General features: G+C 37.6%; 1 protein-coding gene across 1 annotated transcript in view; it reads left to right on the top strand.

Annotated features, from left to right (window-relative positions):
- Nucleotides 1–17,241, top strand: part of SLC26A7 (solute carrier family 26 member 7) — a 69,269-nt gene that overhangs the window by 30,812 nt on the left and 21,216 nt on the right. The window contains exons 5-10 of the mRNA XM_086465491.1: nucleotides 5,117–5,269; nucleotides 6,484–6,566; nucleotides 8,186–8,333; nucleotides 10,404–10,517; nucleotides 13,515–13,592; nucleotides 15,037–15,132. Of these exons, the coding sequence (XP_086321617.1) occupies nucleotides 5,117–5,269; nucleotides 6,484–6,566; nucleotides 8,186–8,333; nucleotides 10,404–10,517; nucleotides 13,515–13,592; nucleotides 15,037–15,132 (672 nt within the window). The remainder of the gene's footprint in view (nucleotides 1–5,116; nucleotides 5,270–6,483; nucleotides 6,567–8,185; nucleotides 8,334–10,403; nucleotides 10,518–13,514; nucleotides 13,593–15,036; nucleotides 15,133–17,241) is intronic.

Below are 17,241 nucleotides of genomic sequence, written 5' to 3' on the forward strand. Positions count from 1 at the left end.
AAAAACATTTCTATATTTGTCCTTTATCTATATGTAGATATATTTATTCTTCCACAAGTTTCTAAGAAAATGCAGCACTGCAAAATGAACTGCCACATAACAAACCTACTTTACAAAATGGAGTCTTTTGTGATTGTGTTGCAATCAGCCAAAAAAACCTTCATGTTCCTGCTATCAGTCCTTTTTTCACTCTTTTTTTCTTAGTTTGTTCCATATACAGTTCACAGTTGTTGCCTGCACTTTATACCCACAGCGTCTTGTGTTTGTCTAACAAAGGTCAGAATGAAACATTTTTGAAAATGCAGTGAGGTTGCCTACTCTTAAAGTGTATTAAGTGTTTTAAGTAATAATGTTCCTTTAATTCTTTTGTTTTCTTCAGCTTCTATATTCATTTTAGAACTAATCTTTTGGGTTTTCATGTATACATCGAAAAAACAATGCGGAGCATCTCATTAATGTATCAGAATACACATTCTTTCTAGAATATAAACACTTACAATGTTCATTATTACCCTACGAAAGTATGTGGAAGTATAGTGGAACTCAAAGCCATTAATTTCCCATGAGAATAGGAACAGAATCACAGAATCACAGAATGGTAGGGGTTGGAAGATCTGGAGATCATCTAGTCCAACCCCTCTACTAAAGCAGGATCATCCAGAGCAGGTTGCATAGAACTGCGTCCAGGCAGGTTGCTCTGTGGGCAACCTCCCTGGGCAGCCTGTTCCAGTGCTCTGTCACCCTTAATGTAAAGAAGTTTTCCATCATGTTGAGGTGGAACTTCCTGTGCTCCAGTTTGTGCCCATTGCCTCTTGTCCTGTTGCTGGGCACCACCGAGAAGAGCCTGGCTCCATCCTCCTGACACCCACCCTTTAGATATTTGTGAATGTTGATAAGGTCCCCTCTCAGTCTTGTCCAGGACAAAGAGCCCCAGGGTCTCTCAACCTTTCCTTGTAGGAGAGATGCTCCAGTCCCCTCATCATCTTCATAGCCCTCTGCTGGACTTTCTCTTGTAGTTCCCTGTCCTTCTTGAACTGGGGGGCCCAGGACTGGACACAGTACTCCAGATGTGGCCTCACCAGGGCAGAGTAGATGGGGAGGAGTACCTCCCTTGACCTGCTGGCCACACTCTTCTTCATGCACCCCAGGATACCATTGGCTTTCTTGGCCACAAGGCACACTGCTGGCTCATGGTTAATATGCGTGTGAAGTTAGAATATTACTTTTTTCCCTTTCATGTGAATTTGCATCCATTGCCAAAAAGTGCACTGATTCCGCATAAAGTCACCAAATTATTTCCATTAAAAAACTTTACACAAATCTAGCAATAAAAATAAAAAACAACAGGCAAAGAGCTCAATTAATATACGATTGCTATATTTTAAAATTCTGTTAATTATATGGCACAAAAAATTACTTTGTACACATAATTTCTAAATTATTTCAGTAAATGCATCGTCACAGTATGTAAAATACTTATTTCATAATGATGTTTGTGATGAAAACATTTCTAAATATTTCTTTAGAATCAGATGCCAGTGTTATTACAAGCTTGAGCTTTAGCTGCTTACATGTAGGATCTACGGTTTCATCTCAGATGAGTACAGTAACTGAGTGGATAGTATAAGGTGTGAACCATACAACTTAGAGAGATGGCTATAGTATTTGTCAACCTCATTCATATGAGCCACATGCTCTTTCTTTCTGAAGAGCCTTTGGGTGGTTTGTGAAATGGTCTCCTGGTTTTGCTAGTCACATCACATAATGGGTGTGTTTAGGTTTTCAGAGAGTGGTTACCCAGAAAGAGAATAGTCAGTGGAAGCTCTTTAGTCTGGTGTAGCAATTGATTTCATATTTATATATTATCGCCAGAACTCTTTCAGTGTACTACAGACACTTTGGGGATAGGGCTGTTGGCGCTACTGAGCTCGTATGAGCTATGAAGCATTGGTAGTCTCATTCCTTTTTGTTTATTGGCTCATGTAGACTACATACTGAATGGTATGATTTGGAGGGAAACACCAAAGAATACACTAGGCAGTTCATATAAAAAGTGTTGCAAAGTCTGAAAAAGCTGTGACAAAGGTCTACAAGATTTGGCTATATTTTTTAAAAATTAAATGGAAGCTTCTTTTTTAGTCAATATGTAAAGAAAGACAGAAATTCTAAAAGCTTATGCATTTTTCTTTGTAATTCTTCATTAAAATTCTATTTATTCATGCAATCATATGTTTCTGTTTGTCTAGACTTTGTCTAGGAAAATTAAATTAAATGCCCTAAGCACAGGTAGCTAACGTTGACACTTCAATAGGCACCATTCATTTCAAAGCAAGCCCACATCTCTTTGACTTTGACAATTAAGAATCAATAAATTTCTTCCCTTTTCTTACCACTTCACCTTAGATCTAGCTCACCCTTTGGTGAATTTGTGGGCACAGTTTGCAATATACTTTTCCAGATTGCCTTCTTTTGTCCTGATTAATCACAGCTTCTGCTTGGACACCAAGCCAAGTCCTCTGTTCCCTTGAAAATGCATTCTTGGAAAATTATGGGTACAGAGACTAGTACCAAGCCACTCAAGACACAATTCCAGATATTGTCTGATAACAGCAGGGCAATATGAGGTTAAAAACTGTGGTTTGATTACCATTCTTCAGATTTATGACATATATATAGATCATATTATTTAACAAGTTGATTTTAAAATGTTTTCCTGGGTTCTGAGAAATGTTTGTGCTGGTTTATAATGTGCGTTCTTAATCAAAAACCCAAAGGCTAAATTTCAAAGGACTGGACTAAATTTTCCTCTTTGTGAAGAAAACTAAATTTTGTTTCGTTTTCTGTAACCATTTTTAGGGCTTTAAATTTTTTTTTTCCACTTATACATTAAGAAAATATGCTTGGAAAGTATGAGAGAGGAAAAATCAGGAAGTTATTTTAATTTACTCATTCTTCAAAATGAGCACATCTGTTCAAGGAGTGACAGAATCAGGACAGTAACAACAAACTTTATCATTGTATTGACCACCTTTCTGCTGGAACAGGTTTCTTTTCTAAAATAATTGCTCCACTGCTTTTTCCTGTTCAATATAAATGTACGTATTTAAGCTCCAAACTGTCAAACCTTGTTAGCATTATACACGTATTTGAGAATAGGTTCTCTGGGGCAGAAAATTATTAGTCTTTGTTTTGATAAAACTACAAGTGTCACTTTTCGTTTATTTTAGTGGTAGTCTTACTGTTACCAGAGAAAACACTCTTTTTTTCCATTATTATTTCAAGCCTCAGTTTCTTGATTTTATTATCCTTAATGTTGTGGCTTAAAAAGAAGTTACTTGTGCTGCAGTCTAAATCTACATCCTAGACTTTAACTACTGTTCTCTCTATGGTTTACATTTCAGGCTACACAATAATTCCCAGAATATAAATGCAGAATTCAAGGACTGAGCCTACCTTGTTTTTTTTCTGCTGTAGCTTTAGTAAGCATGTATATCATATCCATTTTCATGCCTCCCTGTTCCTCCAGGAAACAGACTATTGCTTTTATTCATGAGGCCTGAAAATAGCTTGTGATAGGGATCTGACTACTTCTTTGTTTATTGGGACATGAGTTCCCTCTAACTTTCTTCACTCCTCCTAAGGATTCCAGTAAACCTGTAATTTTTTTCATCACTTTCTGTTAGTCTTTTATCATACTGTTTTTAGCCTAATTTTCTGGACCCCCAAATTCAAACTGAAATTACAGTTCACCGTGACACCTGTGCTGGTGTGAAGGTAACTGCATTCTTTCAAGTCTATTACCACATTGTGTTCACCATCAGAGATCCCCATTACTCATCATCATTGGTCATTTTATTCCTATTCCATATTTCTATTCCACATGTCCCTTATATTCAGCACCATATTTCCTTTCTTCATCATAGATCTAACTATATTTTCCTAACCATTTTACAGCATGTTGCACCACACCTTAACCTTTGAAAAGCTGAAGGCCTTCCATTTGCAGCTCCTTAGCTCTGCTCCAGGCTTCTCTTTCTCTTTTAACACTGCAGTCTGCCTCTCACCTGCAGTGACGTAGCCATTCCCCAACATCCCAGACCCCACTGCAACAGGACTTTGAACCTCGTGGTCCAGTGTGCCCCACCCCTCACACCCTTGCACCTGCAATTCCTGCACCTTGCTGTGAAGAATTTCCCCTGGAAAGCACTTGCCACTGATCTGTGAATCACCCCTTCTTCCCTTGCCCTCTTTTTCCATCTTGCTTTGTAGCTTTTAACTTAAAAGTCTATGCTGAGGAAAGAAATAGGGCTTAGTAGATAACATTAGTTCTTTGAATAGCCAATAACATATGTACACAAGCTTGACAGCTATTTAGTGTGTGCAGCATCCAGACGTGACTAAACCATGCTCCATGGAGCACTGTTTGTGTAATGGGCAAGAGCAACCAACAGTGAGACTGAGTGCACCCTGCTGAAGCTATACAGTTACTCTGGAAAAATATTTGGATGGAACCCCTCGTGCATTGGAGAGGATGTCCTCAAGAGGACGCTCCTCTAGGAAGATTCCTGTTGCTTCTTTTTCCATCCAGCCACTACTACATTTTTGTTTCCATTTTCATTCTTCCTCCCTCTCCTTCCCTTTCCCCCTTCTTTCTATCTTTTAAAATTTTTCTTCAGAAGTAAGTTTTACTATTGCAGGTCATGGATGTTATGATCTATGGACATGGAAAATAAATAATTGTACATGGAAGCTTCTCTTAACAATTTTGTGCAATGCTCATTTATCTCACTGAATTTAATGAGACTGAATAAGAAAGGATACGTAGTGCATTTACTGGAATTTTCTTGTTTGCTTCTACCAATAGAAATCTGTAAATTCATATGTATGAAGATTTGCTGCATTTTGGAGTTTTCAAAAGTCCATAGTAACAGTAAATTGGTGATTTTCTTCCTTGAAATCTCTTAAGTGTAGGCCAGTTTGTCAGATGACTCAGCTCCTGCAGTATCAATTCAGCTCTTACAGAGTATTATGTCTGAAGTTGTGTAGAATATGTCAGAGCATGTGACCCAAAATGATATCTTTTTTATCTGTGATCATTATTTGCTGTTCACTGTAGATTTATGCCTATGTATTTGAGAATATCAGCTCAGTTCAGTTGGAGGCTTTACTTCTCTCCTTGCTGAGCATCGTGGTGCTTGTTCTTGTTAAAGAACTGAATGAGAAATTTCAGAGAAACATTAAAATTGTTCTTCCCGTCGACCTACTTTTGGTAAGTACAAATCAAATATTAGATTTTTCACTTACAAAGCTTTCAGTGGTTCAATTAATCTGCTGAAGTTTACTGTGTTGTCTGTAGTCAGCCACAGCCACACCTGCCACTTATTAAATGGATAGCTAATTTTCATGACTGTATGGTAAATGTAAGAACAGGAAAGAGTTTGGCTAAATAGTTGAGGAAGAAATGACATACGTTCCCAATTTGTATAATATTTTTCACATGTGTACTACCTTTTACGTAATCACAAGCACACGAAGCCTATAAAGTTAAAGGTTAAGAAGTTTGAAATAGAAAATACAAAGTAGCTGGCACATTTTAACTCCAGTCAATACTTGTGCTGGGTAGTTGTGGCTTAGACGTTTCTTTTTATTTATCTACAACAAAGTTAAATAGCGATGCTATTGCTTTCTGTAATTGTACTTACAGTTCTTCTTTCACGTGGCATAGTCTATATTGAAATTAGCTATTGCCTTGTAAATCCCTGCTTTAAGGATTAAGCTGTAGTCAAATAATCAGCACTGGGACAGAAGGTTTCTGTTTTTCTTCAGACCTCTAAAAGAAAATGGATCATTGTAATTACTCTTCTTTAGCTGGAAAAAGTTTTTTACGAAAGAATAACTTTTCTTGGGCAAATCTGGAAAAGGAGGTAGTGTGGTTCTGGCCCTTGCTCTAAGATCTGTTTTTGTGTTACCTTTTAAAAAATACTGGATAAAGTGTACCAGCAAACTGAGGATCATGAACTGGAACCTGTGCCTGTTCTATTGGGATTTTTGTGTTCATCTCATAAAAAGTACAGGAAGTGAGTTTGAACTCAGGAGCACCTAAATTATGAATTATTTTAAGCTGCTCACTTGAACAGCAGTGGTCTGGGGCGTGTGCTGCATAGAGGTGGTTTGGACACTGATTGGCAAGGCTCCTGAGGCTTTACAGAGACTTGTACAGATCCCTTTCGTTAACATAGAACGTACAAACTCCACCATGGTCCTTCTTCAGCCATCTTTTCTAAATTCATTATTGTGTCCAGATCTTAATTTCTTCTTCCACATTTGCAAAAACTCTGGTAATAATGCTTCCCTGTCTTACTGGATAGATCTAAGGAGAAATACATGAACACTGTCATGTGCTTAGATATGGCAATAATAGGGACCATGTGAGAAACTAAAAGCAATAGAAACATAACATCTTTTTCTGTGTTGAATCAATAGATAATTACTACATCAGTTGCTTGCTACTATGCTGATATGGAATACGTCTACGGACTAGAAGTTGTGGGACATATTCCTGAAGGGTAATGTGTTTTGTATTAGCTTGTGGCTTTTAAATATGTTACCTTCTGAAAACAGCCTCTGCAGTGTTCAAAGTAGTTTTCTGAAGTAAGAAATGGAAAAAATCTATTACGTTAATTTCCGACCTCCTCAAATACTCTCTCGCAATTCAACCCCATGTTAACAAGGTATAGCTCTACAGACATAATCATAAAAATGCAGACTTTCTTGTACATTTTCATAACTTTTTATTATTTTATAGAAGAAAAGTAGGTAGTACCTGATGATGGCTGATGGATGTATGACAAGAGGGCAGAACACTCTCAACAAGATTACGGCAACCTGCTTTTTGAGAGTTGCCTTGAGTTATTGTTGCAGAAAGGATTTGCAATGAGATAAGCCTTGCAGATTGCTACACTTTGTTCTTTTCCTCTCACTTACTTAGTAATTTTAGAAAATGTGGTTTCTGAGGAAATGTAAAGGATTTAGATATGCTTAATCTAGAAAAGAGCATTCTGACTACAGATAGTGATACATTTTTCTCCATGACCTTGAAAAGAAGGAAAAAAAAATTCAGTATAATTAGCTGGAAAGAGAAATTAGAGTAGATGTCAGAGAGAATGTTCAGACTCTGAGGGCTGATAAGGAATAGCACAGCTGTTGTGTAATCTCCCCTTTGGAAACTGCAGGGTTTTGCTAAATTTCACAAAGTCAAAGTCCAAGGCAGCACGAGTGCATGTGTGGCAGTTTGCACTGATAGAAATAAAATAAGTGAAGTTGCTGAGAAAGAAAATTGGTTTTAAGTATTTAGGGCATGCTATTACATGCTATGTATTTGAGAGTAAAAGAGAGCTAAGTGTGCCCTTCTGATATGTCTTAGGAACAGTTAAATTATGTTTGTGCAGCTTTAATTGGGAGCTTATTTTATGTCTAACCTTGCATGAGAAGATTCTGTGATGTTGAAAAACAGAAGCAGAGCCTGGATCATTCCTATGTATTTTTGGGCATTTACCTGAAATATCTAACTGCCTTGTCAGTAGATAGCATTAGAAACTGTAAGAGCACAATTTGGCTCTTCAGCAGTGTGCTTTGGAAAGACTGAAGTCTTTTTGCGGAATACAGAGACAATCTGGTGTGGTTAGGTTCTTAACTGGGGCATTTCATTGCAGTCCCCATTAAAAGGTCTGTATTAGATGGAATAAATGTCCATACTGTCCATAACCCACAGGAACACTAAATTGTTTAAAAGCTTTAAATTAAACATTACAAGAAAGCTAACTATAAAAAAGAAAAAGTATGCAGTAGAGTCTCTTTTATAGAGCTTTACAAGATTAGGGAATGGTTGTTAATTTTATCTGTCAGAGAGCGAGCTAATTTATAAGGACCCCTTCATAATTTCTGAAGTTGAAGTTTGCAAATAGAATACTCCATCTGAAATTGTTTCATCTTCTACAAATTCTCCTCTGCAGTCCCCTGCAGACGGGGATCTTTTTAATCTAAAATACTGAAAAATATCACCTTACAAGTATTACAAAAACTAGCTGTGCATGCAAAGACTGTTTCTCTCGTATATTCATGAATTGCAGGTATATCGAGGTTATGTATCAGGCTTTGCAAAAAAGATCGTCTTTATTTTCTATAGGTTGCCATCACCAAAAACACCACCCATGAATGTCCTGCCTGAAGTAGTCACTGAAGCTTTTGGAGTAGCATTGGTTGGTTATGTAGCGTCACTAGCTCTTGCTCAAGGCTCTGCTAAAAAGTTTAAATACACTGTGGATGACAACCAGGTAAAGCTCTTTCTTCTCACTGTCAGCCTTGAAATTGCTTCACCAGTTTGGAAATGTATTATAGATGAATGCCCAGTAGGAAAGGGTATGTGCCATATGGCATCTTGAGGCCTTCCAGTGATTACAGTAAAACCCAAATCTAGTCCAAACCAGCTCTACAGAATGCTCCTTTTGGGGAAGCCCATCCTTCAGGATAATCTCGTAATGCTGCGTCCAGTGCAGCATTTTGGTGTTAATGTGTTTTCCAGTGCTTTAAGATGACACAGCTTCTCCTCTGGCAGCTGAGTTCTTAAGTTAAGATCTTAAATAAGCCACTGATTAAAGAAGCAAAGCAGTTCTAGAAACAAACCAGGTGCTTATAGCCCTAGGACATATCTGATGTTATGAAATGAAGCTCATGCAAAGTAGAAGTCTCATCCTTTATTTAAAGAGGGTTTTGTACAAGAGAAGCAGGGTGGGTTCAGGGAGCACTTCCAAACTTGCAGCCATAGAAGCTTTCTGTGCAGAGTTCCGCTTTACAGTGTACACGCTAAAACAGAAGTGGGACCTTACTTTCTGCAGTACCCCACTGCTCGTCATGGCAGGTGAGTAACTTCAAGCCAATGGGAAATCCATGGAGACAATAATTCAAGCAGTAGGGTAAGAAATGCTCAATTTTAGATAACTGGCAATAGTACTGTGTGACGAAAATATTGCCTTCACCTTTCTCTTAAGTGTTTTGGGCTAAATGACATAAGGTTGAATGAAGAACAGTTGGTTTTGCAGCTGGAGGTCTTTTTGAACACCCTATCTAGACAGGTCAGTCTCGCTATATCAGTTCATGTCCTTTACAACAATTATGGCATTGGAAAATATGGTGGGAATATTCTTGTCTACTCAGGTCGCTAAAATATTTTTCAGAATGAATACATCGGGCCATCAAATTTCTGTTGATGCTTCGGAGCCATGTTTTCTAGGGAGCAGAGGGAAAAAGCTTTGAGCTTAACACAGGTCAGACTTCAGGGCAATATTCTGCATTGTCTCAAGGGCACTAAATGGGGCACAGCAACCTGTATGTCTTTTGGCATCTTTGGGAATCTTATAGCTTACACAGCTTAATTACTGAGGTGTTGGAAACTCTGTATATGTCTGCATTGAATAATGGAGCAAAAGAGATAAACCTCCATGAGAACAGAGACTACAATGGCTGGTGTAGCTGCATTGCATTCAGGGGCCAGGCATAAGGCTCTGCATGGTGGCATGTGGGTGTGTGAGGCTGTCTGGGGAGATTCAAGCTTTTAATCCTGCTGTCTTATGCTGTGAAGAACAACTTACGATAAGGTGTTGCCCTGGCTGGATACCATACCATTTGTGTCCTAAGCACTTCTAGCAGTAGTGATGCCTTTTCTAACACATTGCCCTTGGCAGACGAATGAGCCCCTTATAGTCTGGAGAAGACTGGTGCCGGGTAGCCAAGTTAGGGCACTTTCTCAGAAAACATTGTTCAACTTACGCTACAGATACAAGGTGGCTTCTCCACTTTTTCTTCTATAAATCTTTGTTCAGACATGCCTGCATGTTGACTGTGAATAAACACCAAATACACTTGTAATGAAAGACAGCATGCAGATAGTATCGCCACCATACTTCACTTTCAATAAAGCATCCTCTAAAAGAAAGAAAATTAGTGGCTGTCTTTTTCCAGTGGAGTCATAATCCAGAAACAACCTGGACACTGTCCAGATACCACTACTTGAGACTCTGGACTGTTAAAAAAGCAGATGTGGATCAAGATGTAAATATTTTGGCTGAACTTTGTCTTCAAAACTTAGCAATACCATATATTCAAAATGTGCCTCCTGCTCTTGATGAAGCTGGTTCAGCAGCTCTATCATTCAAATTAGTTCTGAATTGTGAGCAGATATATTGTGTTGGGAGAGCTTTTATCACATATATGTGATTTTTTTCCCTCAAAAGTATGGCCATCTTTTGTCATGGCTAGTATTTACATAGGGGACTCCTTTGTTGGCAAGAACCGTTGAAATGACAGAACAGTAGGAAAAAAACATATTCTGTTTAACAACTTTGCAGGAATTTTTGGCTCATGGCCTCAGCAACGTGATTCCTTCATTTTTCTTTTGCATACCAAGTGCTGCAGCAATGGGACGGACGGCACTTTTATACAGTACGGGCGCCAAAACACAGGTAATGGGTTAGAGTGAAGTATGTAAGAGAAATAAGGCTATACTACTCACTGGAACTTGTACTGATTTATCTATTGTATTTCCCTATTCTCCCTTTTGCTCTGTCCTGAGAAATGACTCTGCCTTGTCAGTTTTAACAATCTGCATGGAATTGCATTTGATCAGTAACTGTCTTACTAGAAAGGTTAACCGTTCCACTTATTCGTTTTCATCTGTTTAATTCAACATAAACTCTAAAGTCTGTGGCAGTGAAGAGGTTAGGAGTTGTTTTTTCAGACTGCAGGAAACTACTCACAACCTCTTTCAGTTTCATGTGAATTTGTCAGCACTGTAACAAAAGTGCCCTCTAATGGTGTTTAATAGCTGTGTTAATGCTACCGACTAAACAGAAGTTTTAGAAAAATCGTATTTAGTTCAGTGCTTCTATCTGATTTTCAAAATAAAGTGAAAGTAACCTTAAGAGCCCCTTGTTAAAAAAACCCCAGTCTCCCAACTTCTGCCTTGTGACATGGGGTACTGGTCCTGTCCCTCAGTATACATTGAGTGCACAGATATGACGCTCAGATTTTTGAGCTATTTCCTACTCTTGGAAACTAAACCCACAAGTTCTTATTGCAGTAGCTCAGAAAAGAGGGAACTTCAATTGATGAAAATGATAATTGTGACCCTGTGAGGCTGTTACCTGTCCAAATTGTACAAGAGAGGTAGCAAACTCCTTGTCTGTGACCCTTGCGTGTGATGGCACTTGTGTGGGCCACCGCAGCCGGGACACCCCTGAGGCAGCCCCCTAAGCACTGCCTCTTCCTTCTTCCTCTGGAACTCAAGGGTCCATCAGTGGCACCCTGCCATACAAATGCTACATCCCTTTTTATAACTGTTGCTCTTGCCTGTGTAAGGGACATTAATTCCAAGGAAAAGTGTAACGAGGAAGAACTAACAGGGCTAAGTACAGTTGATAGGTACTGTTTCTTCTTGACTATGTCCTGCAATTATTTCTCATGCAGATACCACACTACTAAGAAATGATACACGGCTTTATTTCAAAACTCTACATGTTAACGACTGGCTAATTAGCCTACACAGTATTGTGATCTCAATTGATCATAATGAATAATTTATCCAATAATAATCTCTAAAAGAACTTATATGCAAATAGTTAAGCTACCACTTTGCTATTAGCTGTTTCTTATCTTTGAGTTGGATTCAATGTCATACCATGTGACCTCACCCTCACAGATATCCTCTTCTGTTACCTGTTTACATATTGATTGTATGATTTGCAGTTGTACTGCGTCACAGCTTTTCCACAGAAGCTTTACAGTAACCGGAAGACCTATGACCTGAAGGCATGTGGGGTATATAGGTTTCTGAGCACATTGCCTCTGGTACATGTAGGTGAAGGCCCTGGTAGAAGGTTATTCAACATAAGAAATGGAAAAAGAAAGCACCATAGTTTGATTTCAAGGTAGCAAGTACATGGTAAAAATTACATGTATCTGCTTAGTTTTAACTATTGGCTTCACAGTATAGCAGAGCCTGCATCCAAAAGTTAGAGTGTGGCCATGCGTTAGCACTATGAGACTATTTTAATAAACATAAAATTCTCTTTACTGCCTTCTTTTTGGAAAGCAAAATGTCCACTTAATCCTCTACTTTTGGGGCTGTCTAGGCAGAATGAAGAGATGAGAACAACATCACTAATAAATGTTAGTCAGATCATAGGCAAAAAGAAGAGTGAGGGGTTGCTTTGACTAAATAGAAAGAAGTCAGTTGGCTTTGGTATATGTCATGAAAGAAATGCAAAGAGCCTTTCAGGGGCTCAGAGCAGCCCTCTTTTCTTCGATGGCTATACCTGGGATTCAGTGGTGTAATTTATTCTTCAGTGATATCTATCCCTGGGAGAAATCGGAAGTGAAGGACTGTACCCTTCAAATAGAATTAGCTTTTTCTTTTTTCCTTCTTGGGAAGGCAGAAAGAGGGAAAAGTTCCCTGTGACTTCACCAGCAGATTTTGTGTCCCTTTTTCTGTAAACGCTCTGTCTATCCTTCTTGATGGTATTTTTAAATACACCACAGCTTTAATTTTCTAGTGTTTTAACAACTTGTCTGGTTTTGTTTTTAACAACTTGTCTCTTAAAATGAAACTTAATTATTTTAGTAAAGAAACATATTATCAATATAAAAATAAAGTGAGCATCTGTCTACTTATCGTCAAAAACCTTCTGTGAATCTGGACCATGTCTTAATGAGACCAGAAGCACTCTACTTTGTGAGTAGTCATAAACAAGTAGGAAACTGCAATTTTACTGTATTTTTCCATCAGACTAATACCATATAATACTGTGAAGAAACATATAACTTTTAGATCATACATTTGTCTGGATTTATGTTACCTGCATTAGTTACAATTTTTAATATATATAAAAAAATGTTCCTACATTTTCTAAAGTAAAGTCCACTGATATTAACATGAAATCATTGGTTGTTTCTGACTTAGCACAATAGTTTCCTTTTACCATTGATCCCAGTAAAAGAAGTTAGAAGTCTTCTCTTGGGCAAAAATGATGACACAGTTCTCCACACATAATTTTTGCTCAGTGCTATGACAGATCTGTTATTTAGTGCCACACAGGGTGCATGGCTATAAATATGTTACAGAATGACAGTGGGTGCTGTGAAACGTCTGGGATGAGATACTGCACACACAAGGTCCACTTGATAACCAAATGTGTAAGTGATACTGTGGTCTGTGTCTGTGTGCTGTCAGCAGGGTCAAGCACAGATGTTGAGATCTCTTACTATGTTTTCACTGTAGTTGGCTGAAGGTTATTGCCAGAAATTAAAACAAATTATATGCATTTGTAATCCATAGATTTATTAAGAGCTAATCTTCAACATCTCATTCTTGACTTTGTCTACAATAATTGATAATGACTCCTTTTCACTTTTTTTTTTTTTTTTTGGTTAGACTGACCTGCTTTTCTTGTTTATTGTTTTAGGTGGCTTGCCTTATCTCTTGTGTATTAGTTCTTGTGGTGATCTATGCAATTGGACCTATGCTGTACTGGCTGCCTATGGTATGGTACTTATTTTCTTTTTTAAAGATTATGTCAAATATTTTCTAATGACTTAGTTTTTTTCAGGGAAAGATAGTACTATCTCTAAAGCAGCTCTATTTAATTTCAGTGGGAGAAAGAATAGTAAGGGTACAGTAAGTCTCAAAATCATAAAATACAGAGGTGACAACAGAATACATATAGATTTTACACATATATAGTTGCACATATAGGCTATCACATAATATAAGAAAACATTTCTCTTCTACTTACTTTTGGCACGTAATTTATGAATAATATACATCCAGATTGCTGTGGATTTGTAAATTGACACAGAGCAGTAGAAATTAATGAAGGTCCACAATTTTTCTCCAGTTACACATATGATGTATGACTTTGTTTTTCAAATAAATTTAACACAAATTATTGTAGATAGTGATCTAAGCTTAATTACAGAAAGATTATGAGGTATTCTTATATCTCTGTCATGGAATACATCTTCTACACTAAGACTGTAAAGCAATGGGGTGTTTGTTCACGTAACCTATATCTAGTCTTTGGTATTACAAATTAACAGTTAGTTTTAAATAGAGGCATGTCAACGACGCGAAATACAGGACCAACATTATCCATAATTCTGCTGTGTTTTTACACAAAATTTAAACACTACTGTGTTTTAAATTTACTTTGTGCTATTGTTTACACAGTATCACATGAAGGTTCTCGCTTGTCAAACACAGATCCTTTTATAGCTTATTTTAACCATGCAAAGTAAGGACACTTGAAGAGGGCAGCACAATATGTCCTTTTTCTTACCATGTTTCTTTCCTGCCTTCATTTTTTATACAGATTACACACAAATTTTGGCTGGTTTCCTGTAGACTTTTTTTCTCACATTTTAAAAAAACCCTTTTTGTATGTTGCTTTCTTGTTATTTCATTTCTTTTTTACTATGCTTTTTCAGCCACCTATGCACTGCAAGTCCGTTGCTTTGTAATCCATCCTTTTTAGCTCCACATCATTTCTCCATCCATCTCCTCCCCCTTTCCCATATGGAGAACAATAAATTATTTTCTTTGTCTCAAAGTTAATGGATTTTTTGCTCTAGGTGGTGAAGAAAGGGATTTAAAGTTCTTCACTGTGTAGAAGTTGAGTGCTGATTTGCTTCTGAGTCCCGCAGACTATGACAGAATATGGGTGGTCTGGTGACACATGGAGAGTCTTGGGAAGTCTGAAGTTTCTGGCATTTTTTCACAGTTAGGTGTCCTATAGATGTCCTTCAGAAAAGAAAAATGGGTTTGACACTGTTAAGTCTGCGTCAGAAGGACACCTATGTTTATCCGGTTTTTGAAACACTAAGTTCAGTTTTTTGATAATTTAATTATAATACTGACTGCTAAATTGAAAGAGCATTTGTTTCCACTACCAATTCTGCAAATGGCTTTTGTTTTTTATTTCTTTGCAGTGTGTGCTAGCAAGCATCGTTGTTGTGGGCTTGAAGGGGATGCTAATGCAGTTCAGTGACTTAAAAAAATATTGGAATGTGGATAAAATAGACTGGGTAAGTGAAACCTAATCTAAGGAGGTTTTCCTGAGACCCTTTAACAAATACCTGCTAAATAAGCTTTAATAGTTCTGTGGCCCTGGAAGAGATAAGTGCAAGCTTTTATTATTAGAGGCTTTGTGTGCTATTGGTTTCTTTTCTGTCTCAGAATAACTGCATTTGTAATGTCAATTGTATTAAAAAATAGAATTTTAGCAAATGATAAAGAATCAAACTTAATTTAATCATGAAGATGTGTATAAAATTGATCAGGTTAATCTGAGCAGATGCATGTCTAATTTTGTATGCCTTCTCTAGCTGGTTAGCATGCTTTTACCAGAGATTCTGGTATCTTTGTCCTCTGGGGATATGGAATGACAGTACAGGACAAACAGAACAGGAAAGAATTGAGATGCAGAAAGATACACGTCCTACCATGCTGTAGGTAAATTGCTGTAACTTTTTCAGATTTTGCAAACAGAGTATTGTTTGACCACAATGAAAGATTCTGCAGTATGAGAGGAGGAATACATCGGAGAAAGCAGATAGATGGAAACAGACATAGCATGGAGATCTAGTTTAATGCACAGTCCAAATAGTCTGACATACATTTGCATAGAATTCCTAGCAAAAATTAAAAATGAGTCTATGCTTAGGAAGACTTGTAGATTTCTCTTCTGAGGGAGTTTTTGAATGTATTGGCCAATTAGTGGAACCAAAACCTCTAACCACTTACATAAATACATACTGACATCCCATAAAGCTTTTGGAACTTCTGTTTATGCAGTTTCAGTTAACAAATATTCAGAAAGGTATTTTGGCCATATCCTCATTCTCTGTGGTGGGAGATATAGGTTACTGGAGGTAGTATTAGACTTTGTTGAACTCACCTGTTACTTAGTATTGTACAGCAGTAATGGTAAGTCTAGACAGAATAAAGCAATTTTTTTTTTTTTTTTTAAATAAAGTCCTGGATTTCAGTAAGGAAAGCAGAGCTGAGTAAATACCAAGATTTGCTATATGAGATTTTCTACATTTCATCACAGAAGACTAGAGGTTGGGTTTTTTTGAATCACCCAGAAGAAAAGCTCTGTCTTTCATGAAATCTTATGTTTCTCAAGCAGCAAAATTCTGAAAATATTTTCTGCCACTTGTACTGTATTTGGTCTTCAGCTTAACCCATATTGCCAGTGACACAAATGGTGGATGACATGGATCAAGAACTGTTTTGAGGACAGTGAACTCAAGAAAATCCGTAGTTATGGGCAAGAGATATACCCTCTCTACCAGCACACTGAGATAATAAGTAATTAAGTTTTCCAGCAGAATCTCTGGAATCTCACTAGACTTGATGCGCCTTCACAGATAGACTAGCCTGATTGATTTTTGCTTTTGTGGTTTTGGCAGAAAAGGATGGGCAAGTAGTTAGTTATTACATCTCCAACATCTGTCATAATTTCTAAGGAGGCTATAGAGAGTGGGAGTTTGCTGGGTTCATCTTTCTGACTGAACATACTTGAACGATGATTTATCTTCAAGTAGTTGTACCATCATTCCTTTGCCTGACTGGGTAAATCATCTTGCTTTAAATAGCACAATCTAAAGTGAGGCTATAAATGCTGGTCTTACATTGTTGTGCGGTCTGAGGAGCCCCACCAAGCCCAGTGATATGAATAACTGCACTGATGTTGATTTTGGCCTGAAAAGATTCACCCCAGCAATCGACAGCACATTGGAGCTGAATCAGTTCCATTACCCAGATTATCCAAGGTGTTTTGAAGACAGAAACTCTAACAAAACATGTGGAAATAATTAGCAGCTGTACTTTCTGGAAGTGGTTCTTTGAAGGGTGTGTGTCATGTAGCATAGAAGTCAGGTTTGTTATGCTTATAGGTCTGGCAGATGATAGTGCATGGAAACAGAATATTATGGGGTTTGTTACCTAGTTCCTTCACACTTTTTTAATCTTCTCATTGAACACAAACAGGATGAGTAATATTTATTTGTTGATTAGTTCTTTATGAAACATAATCCTTTTAAATGTAAAAGTTACAGCTCAAAAGGTACAGTCCAGGAGTTGGACTCGATGATCCTAATGGGTCCCTTCCATCTCAGGATATTCTGTGA

The sequence above is a fragment of the Leptosomus discolor genome, chromosome 5, assembly GCF_034619465.1.
Source record: "Leptosomus discolor isolate bLepDis1 chromosome 5, bLepDis1.hap2, whole genome shotgun sequence".
In the NCBI taxonomy this organism is placed as follows: domain Eukaryota; kingdom Metazoa; phylum Chordata; class Aves; order Leptosomiformes; family Leptosomidae; genus Leptosomus; species Leptosomus discolor.